This window comes from Cylas formicarius, unplaced genomic scaffold (genome assembly GCF_029955315.1).
Source record: "Cylas formicarius isolate icCylForm1 unplaced genomic scaffold, icCylForm1.1 PGA_scaffold_4__25_contigs__length_36172078, whole genome shotgun sequence".
Classification (NCBI taxonomy): Eukaryota; Metazoa; Arthropoda; class Insecta; order Coleoptera; family Brentidae; genus Cylas; species Cylas formicarius.
In genome coordinates, this window is record NW_026844334.1 from 23781545 (window position 1) to 23805909 (window position 24365).

Below are 24365 nucleotides of genomic sequence, written 5' to 3' on the forward strand. Positions count from 1 at the left end.
GTTCCTTCAATTAACACCCGTATGATAATGGAATAATATTAACATTGACTTTGATTCTAGTGACCGTTTACTTATTCTTGTAAATAATATTTCAAAATTCTGAGGGTATCTTTTAGTATGGTGAACCAAGGATAGATGTGGACCGGTAATAGATATCGACAAACTCTAGGGAGTGTACAAGAATGGGAAAAAAGTGCAGGAGTTGTGGAGTAATAAAGTGTTGTGTTGGCTTTCTTTGGGCCATTGTTTTCGTGGTTCTGCACAATGATGTACAAAGAGATTCTTGAGACCAGTCAAACTTCGATTTAATAAAATTTTAAACTGTTGTTTCTTGCGGTTCCGCATATCAAAGATTGAACAATGCATTTAAACAACGTTGAAAAGATGGTCATACTTCTTTAGTCGTTACTGCAATAGGGTTTACTGTTACTGAAAATATAAATTAGGACTTATTCACTGAAAAAAATGGTATTTCTAGGAGCTTTGAATAGCCGTATTAGATTCTATTTGCACCGTTAACATAATTCAATACGCACTTGTAATAATTATATAACTATTTTTATATTAATTTGGCCCTCTTGCAAGCATGCAAAATCATGTCGGCAACCTTGCTATTTTAACAGAACATTTTTTGATATTTTGATTTGAAATTGTATTGAAATTTAAGTGGTACCACTACAATTCATTTTTGTCAGCGTTTATAGATGCAGATAATCAAATTTAATTACGCAAATATGGCTGTCCCGATCACGCACTCTGCCTTCAGATATTATAATTTTGTGAGATTTTGCTAAACTTTTTTTTCCTCCTTCGTTGCGTCAAACCCAAAAAAATTTAGTTCCATTTAGTTTCGATTGGCCAGAGACGTAGTTGCTACCACTAAATTTAAAGTATTCCGTGGTCATAAAAGTGAAGTTTTTTATTAGAGTATAGTATTTTGCAGGCCATTTGTTTCGTTAACTATTTCCTCGGAACCATAAAAATTTTATATCTCGACGCCCTTGTTCGGAAATCGGAGAATTATCGGCTAAAACATAAACTTAAAATTATGACTTATTTACAGTTCCGACGCCAGCAGCTGCGAGCGACGGGGTAGCCACAACATGAAAAATAGTGAAACGTACGATCTTGTATAAATGGCCGTTACGTTTGGATGTATCCAGTACTTTAGAAAGAGATTGTTCGCAATATTTTCGATGCTTCCAATAATAGCTCCAGGTATAACCGAATAAAAATGTAAATTAGCCGCCGATGTTCCGGAATAATTCGATACCATCGGGCACTATCTGCGAAATTCATTTTTATTCCTCTTCTCTTTTACAGTTGAACCGAAACAAGGTAGGGAAAATCAGATTTTCCCGGTGGCATGTGTTACGACGCTTTTTCTCTTTTTTACGGAACTGCAAAAAAAAATCGTAAAAAAGCCCTTTGTTATTGCATTTGCATCATTTTAGAATTTGTTGGGGTCCTTTATTGTCTGAACTACTTGAAGAAGAAATGTTCCTTCCAAGTATTGCAAAATATCAATATTCGGCCATATTATACCTCAGAAGGAAAAGTAAGAAGTTGAATATTTATATTTCCTCTTTCAATAATAACAAAATGTTTATAATTTATCTCTGAGTGAACATTACAAAATTTTTAAAATATAAGTTTAGTTAGTTATGCATAAAAAATCCAGACATATTTTAATTTGGAGATTCAATTTGCTGTTAGAGAGTGTTCTAATTGTTACAGACAACAACATTCCTACAAGAAACAAAATGAAATGATAGCAGCTAGAGTGAGAAACCAGATCAATTAACCTAATTAATATTTATTCAGATGTTAATTTTTCAATAAAATACGCTTAAAAATAAAACGTATGTAATTCAAACTTTCAATTTTAGTCTTAATGGAATGTGAGCTACCGAGCTTACTGATTTTTTTATTATGGTAATGCTGAATTTCCAGTGTAAATGCAATAATATTTTCCCCAAATACGTGTAAGAAAAGTTGAAGCAATTAAAGCCTTCTTATTGTTTGGTCTCTTAATCTTTGTGTCATTTCCTTTCTTCAGAAGTTTCCAAAAAAAAAAGTTAAAATTTTGCTTAGAAATGGCAGATTCAGATTACTGGTCTAAAATGTCCCCTTTAACGTATGGGTTTAAAAAAAAAAATTAATATTACTTGGTGGTTACTTTAGGACTGCAGCAAAATCGGCAAAAACATTGTTGTGATATTATTAAAACATTTTTTTTCTTAGAGAATTATGTTTTATAATATACAACTTTAGATAAACATTTATACTTAACATTACGTTTTAATATTATATATAGGCGACTGTATTTAATCTGTTGTCGGTAACATCAATAGTTTTGAGGTAGTTTGGTTTAGCAATTTACTTCCTGCAATGTTTGCGACTGGTTCATGAATTTCACTAAGTGAGTTTATTTCATATATTTTTTATATATATTATAAAATGTAATCAAAACCAACAATCGATTCATGATTGCTGACAACTATGGTTTGTTTCTTTTATTCGTAGACTGTTCACGTTTTTATCATACTGACATAAAATTTAATACAAATTGAATACTACCATGCTGTATATCCTTTACTATTACTTAAGGTCATTTCAAAACATTTGCGCACTTGTTTATCTTTAATAAATATGATCGCAATAAACCCAATGGTAATAAATTGGGTAGGGATACTGACATCGTAGTTACAACACCTTTATACTTCTACGAGTATGTAGCTACTGGAACATTCAGCATTTTTAAACGTAATATTTGTTGTACTTAATCTTCTGGAACTTTTTGGTAGTGAGCTTGCGAGACAATCAAGTGATTTCGCCATGATTAGTAAAAATACCGTTATATGTTACACAAGAAAATAAAGAACAAATCTACTTACCTTGGGCGCTGGCCGCCTGGGACGAATCCAGTCATAAGCCATCCCCAATCAATTACACCATATAATTTTTGAACGGAGTTTTTAGTTTAAAGTGTGATATATTTTTAGAGATGTAAACGGTCTTTTCAATGATTCAAAAATAAATAGGGCATTCTACATATAGAGCTATAAATTTTACATGAAATAGTGGGTTCGAATTATTTTCTGTGGAACACAAAATTTTCCGTTACAAAAACGTTACAGCAATTATTTACAAATCATCAGGATTCCTTCATGAAGCAGTTTGAGTTAAGCTCTGAAGAAGTCGAAAGGATGATTGGCGAAATGTCAACAAGTTCAATTCATTAGCTACCGACGCAGGGGGAATGAAGCAGATTTTTAAATAATATTACAATAGCCTGTGGAAGTTTTTTTGGAAAAGTTATGGCAATTATTTAAAAATGAGCATTTCAGATATTCATGTGCTGACTTCCGTTTTTGTTTCACTTATTTAAAAGTATCAATCATAAGCAAATTGATAGTATGATTCAATATTTCTGCTATATGGAGTACAAGAACCAATACGCTACAAATAACTTTTAAAGTGGCGTTTTATCGAAAACCCACATACTTATGGAGGGTTTCCTTTGTGACGTAAAAGTCTATATTATGCAGTTACCTAAACAAAGTTCAAGTAACAAGTCACCTGAGCCAGGCTTAATCAATTTGCTAATATCCTGGCACGAAAAGGATTCTTTGAAATTCCCACACCTCGACGTTTACGACACTTAAAGTGATACTTTTTCCCGCCTTTTCGCCGTATGTATCCGGTGCAAAAAAAAATCCTTTAACTTTTAAACTTTACAGTTAACTCCCGATCTCCGGCCAGCTTTTCCTAATTTCTCCGCTGGTTATTTCAGCGCACGGTCGGTTATAACGGTGCAACTCGTCGGGAGTTTGGGAGTTACCGTCGATTGTCAGTACGGATTTCCACTCCGTTGTCGACAGTTGACATAGAGGCGAACGGCGCCGGTTTCAAACAGAGTTGACTGAAGTTACGCGAACTTTTCGGTGTGTCGTGTTCTTACTTGAAAATTTGTTTGGTGGAGTAGATAAAGATCGATTTACGTGGAACTGACTGGACGCGTAACATCAATAATATGTAGATAAAAATTTACGAGATACTGGAGTGCAACATTTTTGTAACTTGAAACTTGAACTTTCAATGTGCGAGAAGATCGTACATTGAGTCGTCGAATTAACGTAAGTGAAATAGAAGTGTTACTCTCTAAAATTGTATGAAAACAGTCTCGTCTTAGCTTAGCTACTTCAATTTAAACTTTTAAAAACACCTTACTTATGGAGTCAAATGTCAAAAATGTATGATTTTGTGTTGTTTGTGTAATAGTTATGCAGTTGGTATTATGACGTTCTCTTGATTGACTGATTGATTTCATTTCCCAATTATTTGATATTTGGAATATATAACCAGCGCAATAAATTTTATTCGACAACCGTTATTATTGCTTAAAATCATCGATTCTATTGTATTAACAATTTTTAATGAAATTATTCCATTTAACTTATCAAGATAACTACAAAATAATTTTCTAAGATTAATTTTTACTTTTCGTGATGATATATTGAAACATTTTAAAGTTGTTTTGGATTGATACCAGCAACAAAAATGTGACGCATTCAATACAGAACGATTGAGTCTTTATATTTGAGAAATAGATTTTAAAATTTATGTTTGTTATAGAGTATTTTAATTTAAATAAAAAAAATCTCTGTCTTGTCAAGGTTGTTATTATTTAGTTCTTGAATTTGAAAATGTTTCTCATCGAGAATAGGTCATATTTTTTATTAAACGCTTTCTTGTGCGTAATTAGTATGGCTTGTGCGCCAACGTTTTGTCGTCGTATCTGGTGCAAAGGATTGCAAAATTGAAGATATCGTCCGCACGCCCCCTGAAGGGGGAGTTAGCAAACTATCGTCCGGCGGCCCTCAACGCTATTCGCGTGAAGAAAGGAGGTAAGGCCTTGATTAAGATCTACAGTCGATTTACTACGAAAATACCAGCAAACTTGCTACTCGCCGCATTACTATGCATTGTTCATCTCATTCATAACACATTATTGCATATCAAGAATACAATTTCATCTATGCTTGGGGCACTCTTCTATTAGTGCTCAGGCGACAAACACCCAAAACCTAAATTTAATATATAAGGTAAAATTTGAGATATTCAGAGCGGTAGAAACTTATAACTCCATAGAGTCCAGCAGTTATCCAGTATTTTAAGAAAATTAAAAGTATTTTTAAATGCAAGAGATTACTTTAAGGGCTAAGTAATGGGGTTGTCTGGAGTTTGTCCCATTTGTCACTTATATATCTTTGCAATAGATTCTATGATACAATAAATCACAATGCACATTAATTGTTGATTTTCTAATTTGTTTGCTATCCAATTAAGCAAAAGCTGCGCGTCTTGCCCTACTCAAAAATTCTTGCCAGGTATTTACACGGGCACACTTTTGTTTTAATAGCACCCCAGAAAAAAGTCCAGTATAAGTGTTCTTACAGAATAATACATGCACATTTTAATATATAGTAAAATATGGTGATGTAATTTTCTTGCTGCCAACTAATTAACTAACGCAAGCGTGCTCCGTTTTTAAGGCCAAATGGTTGTTGTTTCTCAAAGGTCGTCCACATCGCAAAGTTCTGCGTCCGTAGCATGATTAGGGTACATTGTATTTACGGAGCTAGTTCTGCAGCAAACTTTATAGTTTACTGGATTACTAAATATCCTTGAAAAACAATAATTCACAATTTTTTGGGACAAAGATTGAATGGGCTATTTTCTAATACTTTAATGGTATACACTTATATAGTAATTCCCCTTCTTATGGTTAGATAGTTTAAATGTTTATTGTGAAATTATATATACTTATTCTCCTATTGAAGGTGGTCGTTTCTCTGTAATAAATTTGATTGATTCTATCGATTTTTTTGTCTTAAGCTTATCAAAAACTTTCCTTAGTTTCTGCAGTTCACAAGTAAGCAAATCTTTATAATGTTATAGTCTACTCTTTCATAATAATTTCCGAATCGTCATTTCTTTCGTAATCTTGCTAATAAATTTAGCAAAATCGAGGTTGTTATCGACAAAGTTGTGTAAATGATGAACGACTCTAGAGTGCTGTTATAAGAAATTAAGTTCCTGAAAATAATGTATCTTTCCCTATGATGCGGAAGAAATTTTGGGGCGAAAAGACGGTATTACTCGGGAGATTTTGTAAACGGTTTTCTGCGAGTGGTCAGGAAACCTCAACTAAAGGTACAAATCCCAAGGAAATATTTTCTTGGAGACATCCATTACGTTGTTGAGAAAATCGATGGAAACGCCATTAATCATATTTTAACAAATCAATAACAAAAACATTTCATTTTATATTTTGGTATAGAAGTTCAAATAAAGACCGAGATAGGTACTCTAAGCATATCGGATAGCAATTTAAATGCAAACCCTTTGGTCAAGTTGTAATGTCATTTTCTTTTGAATAGGGAAATTTCACATTTTAAAAAATAGCGAATTTGGAAAAGTATAGGGCATTTTATTTGAATTGAACCTTCTTTTCCAGTCTGAACCAGGATATCTAAAAATGTAGATTTAGCCAATTGAAATACAACAAATATAGCGGCTTTATTTGCTTATTGTGATAAAGAATTCGATTTTATTCAGTGCTTCTTGCGAACAAAAAAAGTGATTTTATATTTATTTTTCAGAGAGAATATCTATATCGACGATATCGCGGTTCAGTTGTAAATAATATATAAATTGAATTTTAAGTCGATAAAGATTGTATTGTTATTATTCGTAGGATTTTGGTTTCAGTCGGTGTAGAGTTTGCTATCGCATCTTTTGAAATAAAGCTTTTGCCGCAATTTCTGTGATTCTCGAAAGCATACAAAAATGGGTTATTTATTTTAAATTTCCCGTATTCCCAATTTGCTATTTTATGAACACTTTAAACTGACGATAATAAAAATGCCCTAATGTAATTTTAATAGAGCTGTCCCCAGATGTGGCTGTAAATAGTTTCTGGGAACTAAAGGAGTTACGGGATATGAGCCCAAATCTTTTGAGGACATAAATTGTGAGGAGCATTAGAAAAATATTTATACACATTCGATCGAAGTCGATAAATCTTCACTGCTCTATGAGGTTTAAGCTCTTGTCGATGGACCCTGCTATTTACGACGCTTATTTACTTGAAAACATAAAGAGTTCAGTAAAAAGTTTCGAATTGACTTGAAATACAACTTTGAACACCATTTTGCTCTGTAAACTTCAAATAGGGATATTTTCCCAAAACCAAATATTTTTTCTGTTGACTTATACTTATATAGTATATCCGATAACCGATCTTTAAATATTTTAAAAAGAGACGCAATATATATTTGTTTCGCCATTTAGTGATTTCTATATTTAATTATCAATAAATTAATTTTTATAAGGTTTGCTTATATCCAACGCTGGTTTTGAAGTTACTTTATTATTTGTTACAACGTTGATATCAAAACTGTGCATTTTTTAAATCTCTAAACCCGTTTTAAACTGTACTAAAGATAAGGTTAGCAACATATTTTTGTCACGTGGAATAATTCTCAAACTAGGAGGTATTACTCTATTGCAATTGTAATAAAATGTAATAAAACAAGAAAATCATTTTTTTTTTGCTGGATGTTCAATTAAAAATCTCATCAATTTTCCGTCAAACGTAACTGCCAACTGAAAACATTCTGAACCACTTGGAAGTATTATTATTAACTTCTAAAATTTCAATTAATGCACTAGCAACAACGTAGTAAACTTTTAATTAGCAGTTTATTTCGCAATTTTTTTAGTTTTGTATAATAATGTATGCAGGAGGATTCATTAATAATTAATAATAAAGTTTCCTTTTTATTTAAAACCGTATGTTTTGGTTGCGTTCCTTCTATTGTATAACGGAGTTTCTTTTGGTTTCATCGTCGTAGATAAGTTTCAAAATTTTGCAAGTTGAATTTCCTTCGGCGTCTCTAAAACAATAAAAATGCACAGTCCTTTAAAATTATTACATTTTTCGTTTTCAAATAATTGATGCCATCCTAAACGTTATTCCACTTATTATAATTGTTATTTTGACCAATATTTTTAATTGCTCCACGGTGTTTATGTTGATTTTCCATTTCCTAGTAGTCTGAAATTTCGATGTTCATATTTCTATCAGTAGTAAATTTCTCAAAGTGTGGTTATGCGATAGTGGTAATGGGTAATGTCTGGTATCGAGTTTAATATAACTCACCTTGTAGATTCTGTGATTTTGTCCTGAAATTATCCAGTTCATCGTCTTCGCTACCATTGAAGAAGCTAAACCGGGTTTTCATAGAAGTCTCATCTTCTCATATTGAAATAATATTTAATAATTTTTCAAAAATTGACTTGCCGATTGATTGATATTTTTATGTCTGCTATTCCCCGTTTGTTATCATGAGGCTGTTGTCCCAACTTTAGTAGCACCCTGCTGTTTTTTGGATTTTTTGTCCCCGTTTATCTCCACCACAAGTACGTATTGTGTTACTACATGTTTCGTATTTCGATCGACTCCGTTGACCTCCTGCTTTTTGTTCTTCTTCTTTTTTGTCATTCAGTATTTTTCATGAGGTTATTGAATCATTGTCAAGACAAGGCCATTTTCCTCTAAATAACAGAGGACTATTGCACACGTGAAGCCGCCTTGGCAAATGTTCAAATCATTTGGTAGGAATATTTCAATTTTTGAACAATATCATCGTGGCTTGATCATACTAGTACTTTTTTATAAAAGGAACGGTGTTTAGTGTATAGTTAAATATAAGCTGTGGTTCTCCGAAGCTCAACTGCCGTTTGACACTCTACTTTTTATGATGCACGATCGTAATATTTTGAGCTCAGGATTCCACAGTTAGCTGTCCATTATTTTATTTTAAATTTATTTCTTGGCATTATATTTTTAGTTTGTTTTTCGTTTAATTGCTCCATCAGGAAATCGTAAAACCTGGTATAAAACACCTCAAATTCTCCAATGACATAAACTGCACTACGCCCTGGGAGTATTTTTTTATATTTCCGTAAGCTAGAGCAACTTCAATTCAAAATGTAAGAGCGCCTTAATCCATTTAAAATAATGGCGTATCCGAATTATTCATAAACTGTAGGATTCAAAATGAATTGTACGTCCTGTAAGTAGAAAGTTAAACAACTATTCAAACTTGCAAGCTCCAGTAAAACTTTACTAGTTTCCACTTCTTCGTAAACTCGATGCCAGCTTATAACTTCTGCTCGTCGAAAAAGTAAAGGAAATAACCAAATTACTTAATATGTTAAATGAAATCCTTTCCACCGCCATTAGGCAAATAACGTAATAATACCATCGAAATTGCTGTAGACCAAATACCTCCTAATGTTGTCAGAACAATTTTTGAACTTTTGTTTTCAGATGTATTGTCAATCTGGCATCACTTCCAGTTGACGAAAGTACTTTCGGCTTAAGATCGTCAATAAATTAATAAAGTTTTCCCATCAAGAAATCAATTAGTTAACCGATTATAGTTGCTTTCCTCTCTTCTTAATGGATTATTAGCTATAAGTTAGTTTCAAAGTATCGCAGTTAATAGAAGTCAATTTCCATTATGAAGCATGTTTAACGGAAAGATTGATTTTGTTTTAGCTTCATTTAAGCCAAATTCCTCGTTGAAATTCATTTTAGCTGAAACTTCTTGTGTCCAAATAATAAAATAACCGGCGAAATCCTTCCAGATATTCTTTTACAAAGTAAAGAGATTAACTTTTGTAATTGGATTTATGTCTACAGCAAAACGTGGAGCAAATGGCAACTAAAATTTTGTCTGTCGCATAACTTAAAAATTCTTTTGTTATGCAACTTCTTCGAGTTCTACGAAAAGTAAGTTTTCAGTTAGAGTGAGATGCCAAATATGAAGGTTTCTATAGAAAATTTGGTAACTAAAAGACACAAAAAATGACACTTCTTCGATCGCTTGTTTTAAATATTCTGCGGGAAATTTTTTGAGAAGAATGGATTCAAGAGCTTTTAAAGACAGAACATGTGCTGTATGTTGAAATATTGCAAAAGGAACATTCTTTAAAAATATACTGAATTTTTCATGCCTGATATTTTTTTGATTGTTTTTCTTAGTTTAACCAACATTTGTGAGTTAGAAAATATTTGGCTGAATAGTTTTCATCGCTGTTACGAAAAATTCCAAAAATCTGAATTAAACTGTAGAACAATTCATTCAATACACAAATTCAATTCAATACACAGATAGATCTATCGCGATCATTTATAGAGCATTCCAATCTTTTCCAATCTTAATCCACTATACAAATTTATTGTATAAAACTTCTAGATTTTGAAGAAATTTGATTCTTGATTTAATTTTCGTTTTTCAGCGGGTTATTATAATTTTATTGTATTTTCAGCACAGGAAACTAATCGTTAATCAATTGATTGTCTCTCTGAATTGAAAACAGTAAAATCATAAAGATTAAAAAAATAATACCTAGTTGATCTTGTGAAAGTATTGAAGCGGCATTTATTCTAGAAACAAAGATCTTCAAATGTCTATTGTGCTTTGTCGTGTACTGTCTAAAAGTAGAGAATAAAAAAATCCAGCAGTGTCCCCTAAATATAATGTTCTTTTGTCTTATAGAACTTCGAATTTATGTCGCATCACAGAACAACTTTTGCATTATTTGCTATACCTCATATAAGCAGATGTCATATTTGGAAAATTCTGGATTTATTTAGGTATTTCTAAGCGGTGAGATGAGAGCGAAAAGGGGGGATTACGGTTAGGTTAGGTTAGATTTCGAAGGAAACCCCAACAACTTAAGGTTGGATGTTTTGTGGTTGTTAAGTCCGGCTGGGATGTTTTGGAACTTTTAAGGGTCCTGCAATTGGAGCCCCATTTCTTGACACAACCTCCGCAAAATTTTAAAAGAAAAAAACCACATTGAAGTTCTGCGAATTGCATGGCAATTTTGCTAATAAAACAAACGTTATTTAAATGAAATTCTAGTATTTGCTTTATTATTTGGGCGAGCACTTTGATCTGAAATAATGCCGAAGTAACCCATAAATCAAAAAATCCTCAAGAAACCACCTTATTGAGAAATCCTTCCAGAAAATGTAATTTATGTGCATTCTATTTATCCGCCCTGTAGGTTTCTGTATGTAGCTTACCCACATCTTCTCATATACTCTAAAAGAAAGGTGGACGTGTGTGGCGATAGCCAGATTGAAGAGAAAATATTTAGCACTCTCACTTATCTATTTTAGCAAGCAAATATATACAATTTTAATGAAGATATCCCCTTAATTAACTGTTAATTAATTAACAACGTCATGGCAACACATTCTAGACAGTTCCTTTATATTTTGATGCTTTTATTCTGGAGGCCACAACAAAATGTGCCTGCCATTCACTTCACCAAAATACAACATTTGCGCGTAAATTGTGTTACTAGAGGACACTGCAAACAAATCATGCTCATTCGCGGCACGTGTCGACTAATCTCGTCTATATTTGATTTAATTAGTAGGGCAAATTCCGAAAACAATAAATACGCTCTCTTGTTTTCATTCTCTTATTTTCACATGAATTATTCTTATTAATAATGCAAGAATTAAACTTTCTATTTTCTAGTACGATCTAAAATATATGTCTGTAAATGTGTGGTGAATGAATCATAATTTCTCATATTTTATTTTCAATTTGTAAATCAAGGAAATTGAAATTGGGCGATTTTAAAACAATGAAAAAAATTGTTAACCAGGGGAAAATATTATAAATATAAATAAAATTTTTATCTACAGAAAACAGTTCAAACTAGGCACATTTTTAGGTCAATCACCACCAAATTCGACACTCCCTTCAACAAAGTACAGAATTCCCTTTCTGGGAGTCGCACTGTTACTCCACATCATCAACAGACTTCCTAATAATAAACATTCATTAAAACTTCCACAAACACACAAACGCAACCTAATGAAAATTGATTGCCCCGAAGCTTCCCCTATATGTTCGGACAAGTCGGTAATGAATCCGAATTTTCACCATTAATTGTTAAAGTTGGGTCCTTCAGAAGGCGGCACATGTCAGATGAGCCACACGGAACGCTCGTAAATAGTTTTAGGGTTTGTTCAACGGGAACGGAAACAAATATTCCGAAAGAAGAGGGTGGTAATTTGATGTTTTACGAGTGATGCGTTTCTAGTGGGATGAAAACAATATTTGCTTTGGCAAAGCTCTACGCCGAATTTCGGACACCGATAAAATCAATTCCGAAACATTGGTGGGTGTACGCGTATATGCGTGGGGTTCGCCGGTTATTTATTATTACATTGAAACACAGATAAATGGTTTTGACGTAAAGACAGCAATAGAAAAGAGGCTGTCTGCAGGCGTAAACTTACATTACCAGTAGCTTAGGCCCAGCTAAAATGATTATTTAAAAGGATAATCAGGGAGTAGCTAGAAATCCGTTTTTTACAGTGCTTTTTATTTTTAATTAATTTCTCAAAAAAAACGGAACAATATTAGTAAGTTGTTGTTTTGTTGATTGTTTAAAAAACTAACCAAAACTTTATAGCCATAAGAAAACACCGTTAGGAGAAGAATCCTTCAATCATCTACCTTGATAAGATGTGGATTGACACTTACGCGCGGTGAAGGTGCAGAACAATAGCCCTGACAAGTAACAATTTTACATTATGGGTATCAAAAGGTTGGGTCGCAAATACTTTGTGGCTTGAGTGTAACAAAATTGAAGACTTGGACTACCTTGAACATACAACGTTCAGTGTCTTCTAGAATGGACAATGCGAGCTATCACAGTCGTCAACTACATAAGAGCCAAATAATACAAAGTTGGAAATTTATAACCAATAAACAAATGAACAACTTATTGACAGCTCTCTGAAAGGTACGTTACTTGTCTTAACTGTGATCTCAGCACACAATTTTGATTTGATTTGACAAATCTTGTGACAGTGCGAACATATCGTTCGAGTGCTCAGACAAAAGTTACTTAGTTTACTATTTAGTTACAACATGGGGGTAGTTTTTTTAGTAATAATTTTTCAACGTTTTAAACTTATCCCTACAAAATGACTTGATATTAACCCTATAGGGCAACCCATGGAACGAAATCATCGCGATCCGCACTGGAAAGAGATTCTTATTTATTTTATCAAAGTTTATATGTTTTGAAAAGTACCGCCAGTGTTTGTTGTAAATGACTGGTCAATATTTTGCAAATAAGAAGTTTTAAACTAAATCAAAGGGTACCGATAGCATAAAATTATTTGATACACTATTAAGGCAATTTATGTATCTCAAATTAGGATCAATAATTAATAATAGTGCCTCAGAAGATGTTGACGGTGGCACTGGTTTCAAGAGATCAGCTGAAAGAGCAGTTCCCGGATCCCTGCTTTATTCCTTTCACGTAACTACAATCAAAAATATGTGAAAATGTGTGAAAATACTAACAAAAAAAAAACACTTTGGGATTTTATTGACTTTATAGCTTTACAGCTCTAGCGAATATAATAATATACAGGGTGTTTGAAAAGAATCATTCTTACGTTTGTGTTGATCATATAGTCCTTTATCACCAACAATAACATGCTAAAAATTTTAAAAGTAATTCATGCATAAGAGAATTTCGGAGTAATAAGCTACTCTGTATATAAAATCAGAAAATGTTACGCATACACATTTTTGATTAACGATGTTTTAACTGTGCAATCTTCTTAATGTGTTTGAGTGTAATATAAAATATTACCACAACAGAGAAGATGGCTCTGCACTTAGTATATCTCTGTCATAGAACAGGTGGTGCAAGTATATTGTCGGTGACAGATTTCAATTGTCAGCAATGCTGTCACTTAGAATAATAACGAAAACCCCGCTTTAATACTAGGAGTTTCCGTTGGAGTTCAAAAATTTGGTTGGCTAATAATTTTTTTCTTCAATATCCCTAAGTTTACTTCTATAAATGGAACAATAAAAATGTATTTGTTTGTTTCAGATTCAGAAACTCTGCTGGACATTTGATAAACAGCTACAGGTAAGCATGACAATATTTCCACACTATTAAAACCGAATTTGTTTCCTTTATAGTAAATTATGCAACAAATTGGCAAATAATTGGATATTTTTGAGTTGGCAGTAGAAAAAAATGTTATATTCATTTGAACGTACTGCCTACATTTCAAAAATATTGGCGTCAGACTAAGTGAATGTTGGTGTACAACTAACATTTTTGCTTCCGAAATTCATTAATTCAGTTAATGTTGACATACTGACCCTAGGCAGTTTTTCCGATATATAAACAAATTAATATTTCATTCCGAACGTCGGGTCCATTATTAATAAACATAAACCTAATTGAATATACACGCACAATATTAATTACACATTATATTTTCGATTGCGTTATCTGTATACAATATAAATCGGGACCGCTTCGATTAACACTGTGACAACTGTTTTATGGTCCTTCCAAAATTAAAGTACACGCAAATTGCCCGGATGATTACGCAGTTCAAAGTTTCAATTATTATGAATTAATTTCTGTGTGAGAACAACAGTGTGAATTTTAATGCATAATAGTTTGCGACTTCAAACTAAAACGATATTTTCACAATCATTTGATTGTTTGAATGCTCTCGCAACGTTAATAAGTTAATAAGATATGGATTCTAATTACTGGTGTTGCTTTCCGAAACTTACAAAATTGAGGAAAATGCACTAGCAATATATAGTATTCATTGTATATTATTTTTTAATTATGGCAAATTTAACGAAAAATGTAAATGTAACACCTATAAAATATTAACGAATTTTGACCCTTTGTGGTTCTTTTGAATGAATTCAACATATTCATTCTACACTTGACATGCGGGGTGCAAAAACTAGCTAGTATTTGAAAAACATATTTCGATCTCAACATTATTAGTGTTTCATTTGGTTAGTGTTGGAATTGGAAGCAATAATACTCGTCAAGATTTTTGATTTTGGATTTGCAATATTTATTTTTGAATTTCAATGAACTTAAAGCAGTCCTCAGGATCACTTTTGAACAATAAAATTAATACCGAAGTTGAAAGATGAATCGTATTACGATACAACAACTTTTATTGTAATTTTAGGTTTCTAGGTATCGCATATTATTTTTTTTATAAAGCAGACCACAACAATTCGTTTAAAAGAACCGACAAATTAATTTATTTATTACTACACATTTGGACAAAGAAATCAGATAAGAATTGTTTGCAATTCAATTCAAAGCGACAAAGGACGATAGCCGCCTGCACATACCAGCTTTCATATAAATTAAACGTGAGATTAAACTGTTTGTCGCTGGAACCGTAAAGTGGATGGGGATTGCATTTTAATGGACGGAATCCTTTTTTAAATCTTTATGTATTCAGAACCATATTGCCGATTTTAAAAATGCCGACGGCCCAATTCTAAATTTTTCTACAGTAATTGGTAAAAATCGGTGTTTTCGCCAGAAAATCCAGAAGTTTGAAAAGTTGTGACATTTGCGACATTATGGTGCTTTTATGTCAAACGGAAAATGGTCGAAACGGAATTTTCCGAAACGTTTTTATTATGGAGATACGGTAACTCAGAGTGTTGGACATTGAGCTTCACCCATTTTGGCAACTTATCGAAAAACTACGTTGATTTTATAGCTTTTTGCGTTGAATTCAGTGCCGATGTGAGAATAAAAACACGGGGTTGGGGTATTTTAATCAAACACCAATTTGCAAAGTTTTTCTTTTGCTTTGCCGTTTTCAATGGATTTGCTCTAGCCGACTACCTATTTGAAAATTTGGTGTATTATGAAAAATACTTTGCTTTGAAATTGCTTAACAGTAATATTTTCCATCTCACTTATATCCTTTGAAATCTTGGATGTTATCGGACTTGATTGACTTGAGGGTGTGATAAAAGCCTTACTTATCTATCTATAGCCTACAAAATTCTTATGGAGTATGATTAAGTTAAAAGTTAGTTTTGCAAGTGCAACATTTTTAAAAGGGAAAAGCACCTGAGAAACTCCGTTTGTGTCATCTGCAGTTTCACAAAAAACCTAATTTTTCTATCTCGCAAAAGTCTAAAAATGGGATCCTCTGCAACATCTTATTTAACTCGAGATTAATCCTAATAAAAAAAAAATCCACTCCTTTAGAGAGAGTAAGCAAAGTTAAGAACTTTGGAGTATTAAAATAATCAAAGTCTCAATTAATGCAGATTTACTTTCAACTTTATTTCAAATACTGTTCTGTGCCTTTGTTCGTTCATTGTTATGCAGGCCAACAGTCAAACATTGACAACATTGGAAGTGCGCAGAAAAAATGTATACTCATTGCTGATTGAGATTTCCTAAAGTAAATGTAAAAGTAAAGTTTATTTTTAATCTCCGTTTTGCTTTTAAATTAATCACAGGAGAAATTGATGTTAACTGTTTATTGTCTAAAATGAATTTTAAAATATCCTAGATCTAAGGATGTGTTTTACCTGTGGTTTAGAGGTGCTTACATGACCTTTTTGTGCGTATGCAAAGAAGTTTTAATTTAATTTTGAGGTTACTGAGGTTTTCAAATATGTAAATGCTGTTTAATATTTGTCCAACGTTGACTTTTTATCAAACTCTTGACTGGAACCTTCGGCACTGTACTAACACACTAACGGTTTGTGGTAAAACGCGTTATTGCGTGTTGACTTTTTACCTTAATGTATCCCTAGTATACAACAACTTTCCATTCATATTTCTCTATTCGTTTACAGTGTATAATTCGAAATAACTTGAACTTATTATTCAAAAAAAGAATTTCCTTATTTCGAAAACAAAACATTGTTTTGATGGTACCCTGACAAATATTAATTACAATTTTTAGAAACGCCACTAACACATAAAAATTCTAAATTAATTATTAATAGATAATAAAGTAAAATTATTTTTTTGCTATCATTGGTTTTTATTGATATGTTCAGAAGATATAAGGTAATACAAAGAGTTTTTACCTAGCTCTTTTAATAAACTCTGTAGGTGGGTGCAATTATGCAGGGATTCTTCTGAACAGAGGGTTGAAGCTTTATACGATTTCATTCAATTTGAGAAAGAATTTATCTAACCAACGTATACGGTGCCGATGTCAGATTCTACACAGTATTTGATACAGTACAGGGAGCACAAATTGGTTGTGAATTTAATTCTAGTTTTACGAGCTTTAATACTATGAACAAAAAAATCGATTTTTGCGATCGTCTTCCTAAGGGTCCCACCTAGAAATAACAATACTAAAAACAATAATCATAATAATTTTTAATTAATACTAAAGAACCACAGTTATTTGCCCTTATTACCATTGAAATAATGTCCTAATAAATAATAAATAAATAAATCATTTGATAAGTTAACCAATTAATGATAATTGTTGTTTCTTTTGTTTATCATCGACTTGCCGTCTTGTATGTCTTTTGCGAATGTTTTTTTTTATTTACTGATGATATATCAGTCATTATATCGACATTAATGCCGAAAAGTTCTATCAAAAAGCTAACTAACATTCGAGAGTTCAAACACTTATGCTAAAGAAATAAGTTAACGATTAAGAACTCCAAGATCATCGGAGTGTAAGTGCCAAAGTTCTTGGCATTTATTTTAAATAAAGTTCGTCCTGGTTGTTGCATTAGACCAGGAAACAAAAAAAAACAACTTTTCTATGTGCTCACATGTGGACGTCATGTTTAGGCCATAGGATCACGTTATAAAAAATTGGAGTTTCTAAGAAACTGCATTTGATTAGGTCACAACCTCATAGTTATTTTACATAGCACCTCAAGAATCGATATGTAAAAAATCGAATCTGCCGCTTTAAATCTCATCGACAAGGACTTGTAAGTGCTTGCTCTATACTACTCAGCCTTATTTAAGAGGAATAGCGTATTTATTTCTGAAAAGAGGATAATCCGCTTAATATATGGATTAGATTTTCTACAGTCTTAAAGACCGATATTTAAAAAATATTAACTGGCAAGAATTATTTGCATATGCTTCCACAGTTGCTGCGTTAGGAATGGGAAACGTAAATACTTGACCAGGAATAAAGGTCAATTAGAACTGAATTTATTGTACCTTTAAAAAATCTCCAGAATATGCGTGATTCAATCTCTTTATTATATAACTGAAACAAATATTAAGACAATTTGTCATATGTTATAAAGTTTATGTTTAAAATGTATTTTCGAAATGTTCGTTTTCGACTCTGTATCTGTTTTGTATGACTTGTAACATTGCGTGTGCTGTATTTACATGATTTTAATTATTAATAAGTTCATTGCCTTGCTTCTGTGATTTGCCCATGCATTTGTTGTTTATATGCATTGAAGAAACTTATTATTTTTCGTTATAGGTATTATACCCAATATATACAATTATAAAGCACTGGCAGTTCAAAATTTGGATAGTTAAAAAAACCGATACTGTAGATATAGTGAAGAGAATTAAAATTATAAAGTTCGAAGTCACCGGTCTTATCATTTCAATATACAGCCAAATAAAATCCAAGACAAATAAGATTCACAATCAAGTTTTGTGGCAAAAACTCTGGTCAGCTGTCTCGAAAAACCAATTTCCTTATCGTGGAGTACAACATTAAAAACATAATAACACGTATCTTCAATGAAAGCATTTTACGTCTCCATATTTTGTTGTTTTGAATGGATGATAATAGTAATTTAGACTGGGACAAAACAGCTAATTTTAAAAAATTTCATTTTTTGAATTTATTATGGTTATTGAGATTACTTTTTCTAATTGTAACTTCTGCTAGTAATATATGCATTTGACAAAAACTTCAAAAAAGTTAATCGGCATAAAGCAATGACAGTTGGCAGCTACTTTCTGTTAGTTTTGGATTTTTTGCAAAATGAATGCTCTAAAAACAATCTGAGGTCAGGTAGGGTGTGCTGCTTAATTGCATAGTTTCAGTGATGCCCTACTGCCGCTTCCTCGAGATAGTTGCACTTTTGGTATATGAAATGAAAAGTCCCACCTCAAAGTTTATTGCCAAAAATTGTTGAATGGGATTTTAGCCCTTTGAAATCAACTCCGGGCTTGTCGACTACTCAACCGTATTCTGCTTGCGACCACTACTGCTGCACCATTCACACTGATGCATCAGAAAAGTTCTCAGATTAAACGGCAGCCTAAAGGCTCAAAGTAATAACTTCCGTGAACTTGTAACGCGTTTAACTTGTGTCAAGTTGGGCGGTTCGGCTTTATCTTGTCCGCCTTAGCAATTATCGTCTAACGTTCGCATGGCGTTGCGAAATTAACATTTCATGAGCGAAAGTAGCCACCTAAAATATTAAGTTTAGGTGCACATTGGATGGATCAGCTTAAATATGCGGCCCGTATACTATGTACAAGCTATATTGTTCTATGCCCGCCTCATATTTTGGTCACTATTATGGTGGTTGTAGATGGGTAAGATTTGTGTTCCAATTAGCAGCTCAGTGTGATACGTCCTGGCGCATTATATTTTCCTTTGATGTAGGAGAAACCATCTATCTATCTATGAGATTAGAACTTTTCAGTCACTGAATAAGTGGTATGGAAACGGAGTACTACATTAATGGTAATGAAAATTATTAAATCAAATATGTCAGCCATGGACGGCGAGTTAGGATAATACGAATATTGTTATTTATAAGCAGTCAGATCATATTGAATCATCTGATCATATTGATCATATGACCTGAAAAGAAATCGAAATTTATAGTTATGTCTATGGGATTCATTGTTTTCCTAAAATTGAAACAAACCCCAGGAAAAGTTTAAGCAATTTCAGGGCACACAGAAAAAGCTTTTTTAAATTTATTACTTCATATTATTTTTTAGTTCTAGAAGCAAATATAGTTTCCCCATAGTGGAAGTAGTAGTTCGTTTCGACCCGATTTCATTCGGTATTTTCAATTCTGATACTTCGCGATTTTTAAATTCGAATAGAATCATTTTCATCCATTTCAATTTATGAAAGTTTTCTATATAGTACAGAATTACATTATATGTATTAGAACACTTTCATTTATTTGACTGTTAAATAACTATTTGACTATTAAATAGTGTCTGAAAAAACCTCAAAAACCGAAATACATGTCTAAATACCTGCAAATAATGGTTTTTTTTTCGATGTATAGAACTTTAAGTTGGCATTACTGTTCAAGATGGCGACCGATTTAACAGCTGTCAAGTGAGTTATTCTCAGTTTGGTTTGGCAATTCATCACGAATAGACTCACGCCTGAACAACGCTTGCAAATAGTGCAATTTTATTTCGAAAATAATGGTTCCGTGCGGAATACGTATCGTGCACTACGTCCATTTTATCGTCGACAAAATCGTCCATCAGAGCAGTTAATTCGATTAACCATGGAACGTTTTCGCACCACGTTTACTCTTATTGATAACTCGCATCCCTAGAGACGCTGTACGGTGCGTACAGAAGAAGCCATTGCTGCTGTAGAGGTAGCATTGAGGAAGACCCGAATGAGTCCATCCGCCATCGAGCACAGGAATTGGATCTGTGTCCATCCACTTTATGGAAGATTTTGAGGAAGGATCTTGGTTTACGTGCTTTCAAAATCCAACTCGTGCAAGAATTGAAGCCAAACGATCCTCAATTAAGGCGTAGGTTCGTCGAATGGGCCCAAAACGAGATTGCCGTTGTTCCCGATTTTCATAAGCGAATTTTGTTTAGCGATGAAAGGCACTTCTGGTTGAATGGCTACGTCAACAAACAAAACTGATGCATTTGGAGCGAAGCTAATCCTCAAGTGTATGTCGAAACACCGTTATATCCAGAAAAACTGACTGTTTGGTGCGCTGTATGGGCTGATGGAGTCATTGGTCCGTATTTTTTCAAAAACGATGATGGCCAGAACGTTACAGTCAATGGTGATCGGTATAGAGCTATGATTACTAACTCTTTCATTCCTGAATTGAATAACCATGATGTCCAGGAGATGTGGTTTTAAACAAGACGGCGCAACATGTCACATAGCTCGTGCCACAATCGATTTATTGAAAGACACGTTTGGTGATCGCCTAATTTCACGTTTTGGACCTGTGAATTGGCCTCAAAGATCTTGTGATTTAACACCGCTAGACTACTTTTTGTGGGGCTATGTAAAGTCATTGGTCTATGCGGATAAGCCACAAACCCTTGACCATTTGGAAGACAACATTCGCCGTGTTATTGCCGATATACGGCCACAAATGTTGGAAAAAGTCATCGAAAATTGGACGTCCAGATTGGACTACATCCGTGCCAGCCGTGGCGGTCATATGCCAGAAATCCTATTTAAAATGTAATGCCACAAGATTATCTTTCAGATAAATAAAATTCATGTTAATCGAATAATCCATCGTTGTTTTGTTGCAACTTAAAGTTCTATAAATCGAAAAAAAACACCCTTTCTATGCTCTAAAAACAATCTATAATGCGAATTTGAATACCTTCATAAGAACCGACTGTATTGTAAAATTAATGAACGAGCTAAAAAGTTTTTCAAAGACCGAGGAAGACACACTTCATAATAGGACTATAGTGAGAATTATGCTTTGTGGGGTGTAACATTATATAAAGTGCGCTGGACATAACATTTTAAACTGAATCGACACTTTTTTTACTTTAATATGAAGCTTCGTAGTGTAGTAATGGATTCATTTATTTTAGGATGATTTTTCTAGCGCTGAATAAAGCACATAATTCATGCGAACGCTGAGCGAACAAACATTAACAGAATTAGCTGTTAAAACGAGAAAGTAATTATAACCTCCGCCCATCCAAATTACGTACTTAGTGTTCACTTTTAACCGCTATCTTGCCGACCACGTTTCGGGAAAGAAATAAATATCAAAGAACTACTACGACTACAAGGCCCAAATTCCCATTATACTCAATCACACGAGCTCTGACAAAACCGAGAAAAAAAAAAGAAAAATTCGTACAACATAAATGAATGAACTTTATTACAAAATATGTAGAAGGTATCGAAGAGAAACATGCCTCTCATACTTTTTCTGGGATATGTGACATGATCTAAATGTATCAACTAGCATTTACAATTTAGTTCTATTAAGGTGTAAATAGCTTCCAGCTCATTGTTGATTAACATTGTTGTTATTGAGCAAAATGAGTAAATGGGTTTTCCAATTTTTACAATGTCTAAATGAACTGAGAATGCTCATGACCCAGTTTTTTTTTAGAAAAACACACCATATATCGTTAGTTCAAGTCGTCCACCATAAACTTCATACATATTTACATCTTTCCATATTTTATCAAAAATTTTGTCAGTTACACAATAAATGAATAAATAGTAAATAAAAAAGCTTCTTGAATTTCAATTATCTGTTCACAACATCTGTAGCCCAATCTGGACGTCCAATTTTCGATGACTTTTTCCAACATTTGTGGCCGTATATCGGAAATAACACGGCGAATATTGTCTTCTAGATGGTCAAGCATTTGTGGCTTATGACTTTACATAGCCCCACAGAAAGTAGTCTAGCGGTGTTAAATCACAAGGTCTTGCAGGCCAATTCACAGGTCCAAAACGTGAAATTAGGCGTTCACCCAACGTGTCTTTCAATAAATCGATTGTGGCATGAGCTGTGTGACATGTTGCGCCGTCTTGTTTAAAACCACATCTCCTGGATATAACGGTGTGTCGTCATACACTTGAGGATTAGCTTCGCTCCAAATGCGGCAGTTTTGTTTGTTGACGTAGCCATTCAACCAGAAGTGCGCTTCATCGCTAAACAAAATTCGCTTATGAAAATCGGGAACAACGGCAATCTCGTTTTGGGCCCATTCGACAAATCTACGCATTACTCGATGATCGTTTGGCTTCAATTTCTGCACGAGTTGGATTTTGTAAACACGTAAACCAAGATCCTTCCGCAAAATCTTCCATAAAGTGGATGGACACAAATCCAATTCCTGTGCTCGATGGCGGATGGACTCATTCGGGTCTTCCTCAATGCTACTCTCTACAGCAGCAATAGCTTCTTCTGTACGCACCGTACGGCGTCTCTGGGTATGCGAGTTATCAATAAGAGTAAACGTGGTGCGAAAACGTTCCATGGTTAATCGAATTAACTGCTCTGATGGACGATTTTGTCGACGATAAAATGGACGTAGTGCGTGATACGTATTCCGCACAGAACCATTATTTTCGAAATAAAAGTGCACTATTTGCGAGCGTTGTCCATTCATGGTAAATTGCCAAACCAAACTGAGAATAAATGACTTGACAGCTGTTAAATCGGTCGCCATCTTGAACAGTAATGCCAACTTAAAGCTCTATACATCGAAAAAAAAAAAACACCCATTATGTAGATAGAGCTTCTAAAAGGTAGGAAAATTTTACAAATAAGAATGTGCAATCCATATTTATACCATCAAAAACATAACTCTGTCTTCATTAACTCATATTTAAGTTGGTGTGGCGTGTTGACTTTACCAAACAATACACCAGACTAAGCTGTACGCGACATCCCTCGTAACACTAAGTTTCTTAATTTTTAAAGTAGTTCAAAAAATCTGAGCAGGTTTTTTCGTTTTTTTTTCAATATGCAATGAAATAATAGCAATCAAGTCATATTTTAAAGCCACAGGATAGAATAATCTGACAGAAAATCCTCTAAACCTTCTCGACAATCCCAAATTCATGAACTGTTTGCTAAAGTCTGTTCATAGATATAAGAGAGTGACTAACTGACACGAATTAAGGAAAGACCCGGGCAAGCTGTAAGAATGAAATATGGCCGAACAGGTCCGTACTTTGCTTAGAATTTAATTATTTGCGGTTTTGTTTGGAAAGATACTAAACAATATTTATTTATTTATGTATTTATGTTTAAATCTAGAATAAATAAATCTAAAATAAAATTACAAATTATTTTTATTACCTACTTAAATTACTTAAAATTATTCACATAATATATAAGTATCACTATCGCTATCTATTCTATTCTAATTATTATTTGTTCTATATTATTTGCGATTTGCGATTGTTCTGATTCTTCCTATATGTTTAACAGAATTTGCCCAACTTTGTGGAGGAATGTTAAAAACTTCGGTTTTTATAAGTTTCAGGACATTGGAGTTAACACGGGGAAAAAAATTGTTACTACGAATGGCAGATTTCAGTTGGTTCAATGTTCAATGGGATTAAATATACAGTGGTAAGGTGGAAGGCTTAAAACTGTATGCCCTAGATTTTTGCATAATTATCAGGACGTATTCCTTTTGTAGGTTCAAGCTTTTTAGAATCCCAATTAATTGCT

General features: G+C 33.2%; 1 protein-coding gene across 4 annotated transcripts in view; it reads left to right on the forward strand.

Annotated features, from left to right (window-relative positions):
- LOC132700393 (cadherin-87A) overlaps positions 1 to 24365 on the forward strand; it is a 317031-nt gene that overhangs the window by 126958 nt on the left and 165708 nt on the right. The window contains exons 1-3 of one of the 4 annotated variants that reach the window (XM_060667677.1): positions 3873 to 4139; positions 4769 to 4910; positions 14023 to 14061. Coding sequence is in view for 1 of the 4 variants with exons in the window: in XM_060667674.1 (XP_060523657.1) it covers positions 24244 to 24263 (20 nt within the window). In the remaining 3 variants the exon portion in view is untranslated. Of the gene's footprint in view, positions 1 to 3872; positions 4140 to 4768; positions 4911 to 14022; positions 14062 to 24168; positions 24264 to 24365 lie in introns of those variants that run through there. The other 3 variants (XM_060667674.1, XM_060667676.1, XM_060667675.1) reach the window with 3 other exon arrangements.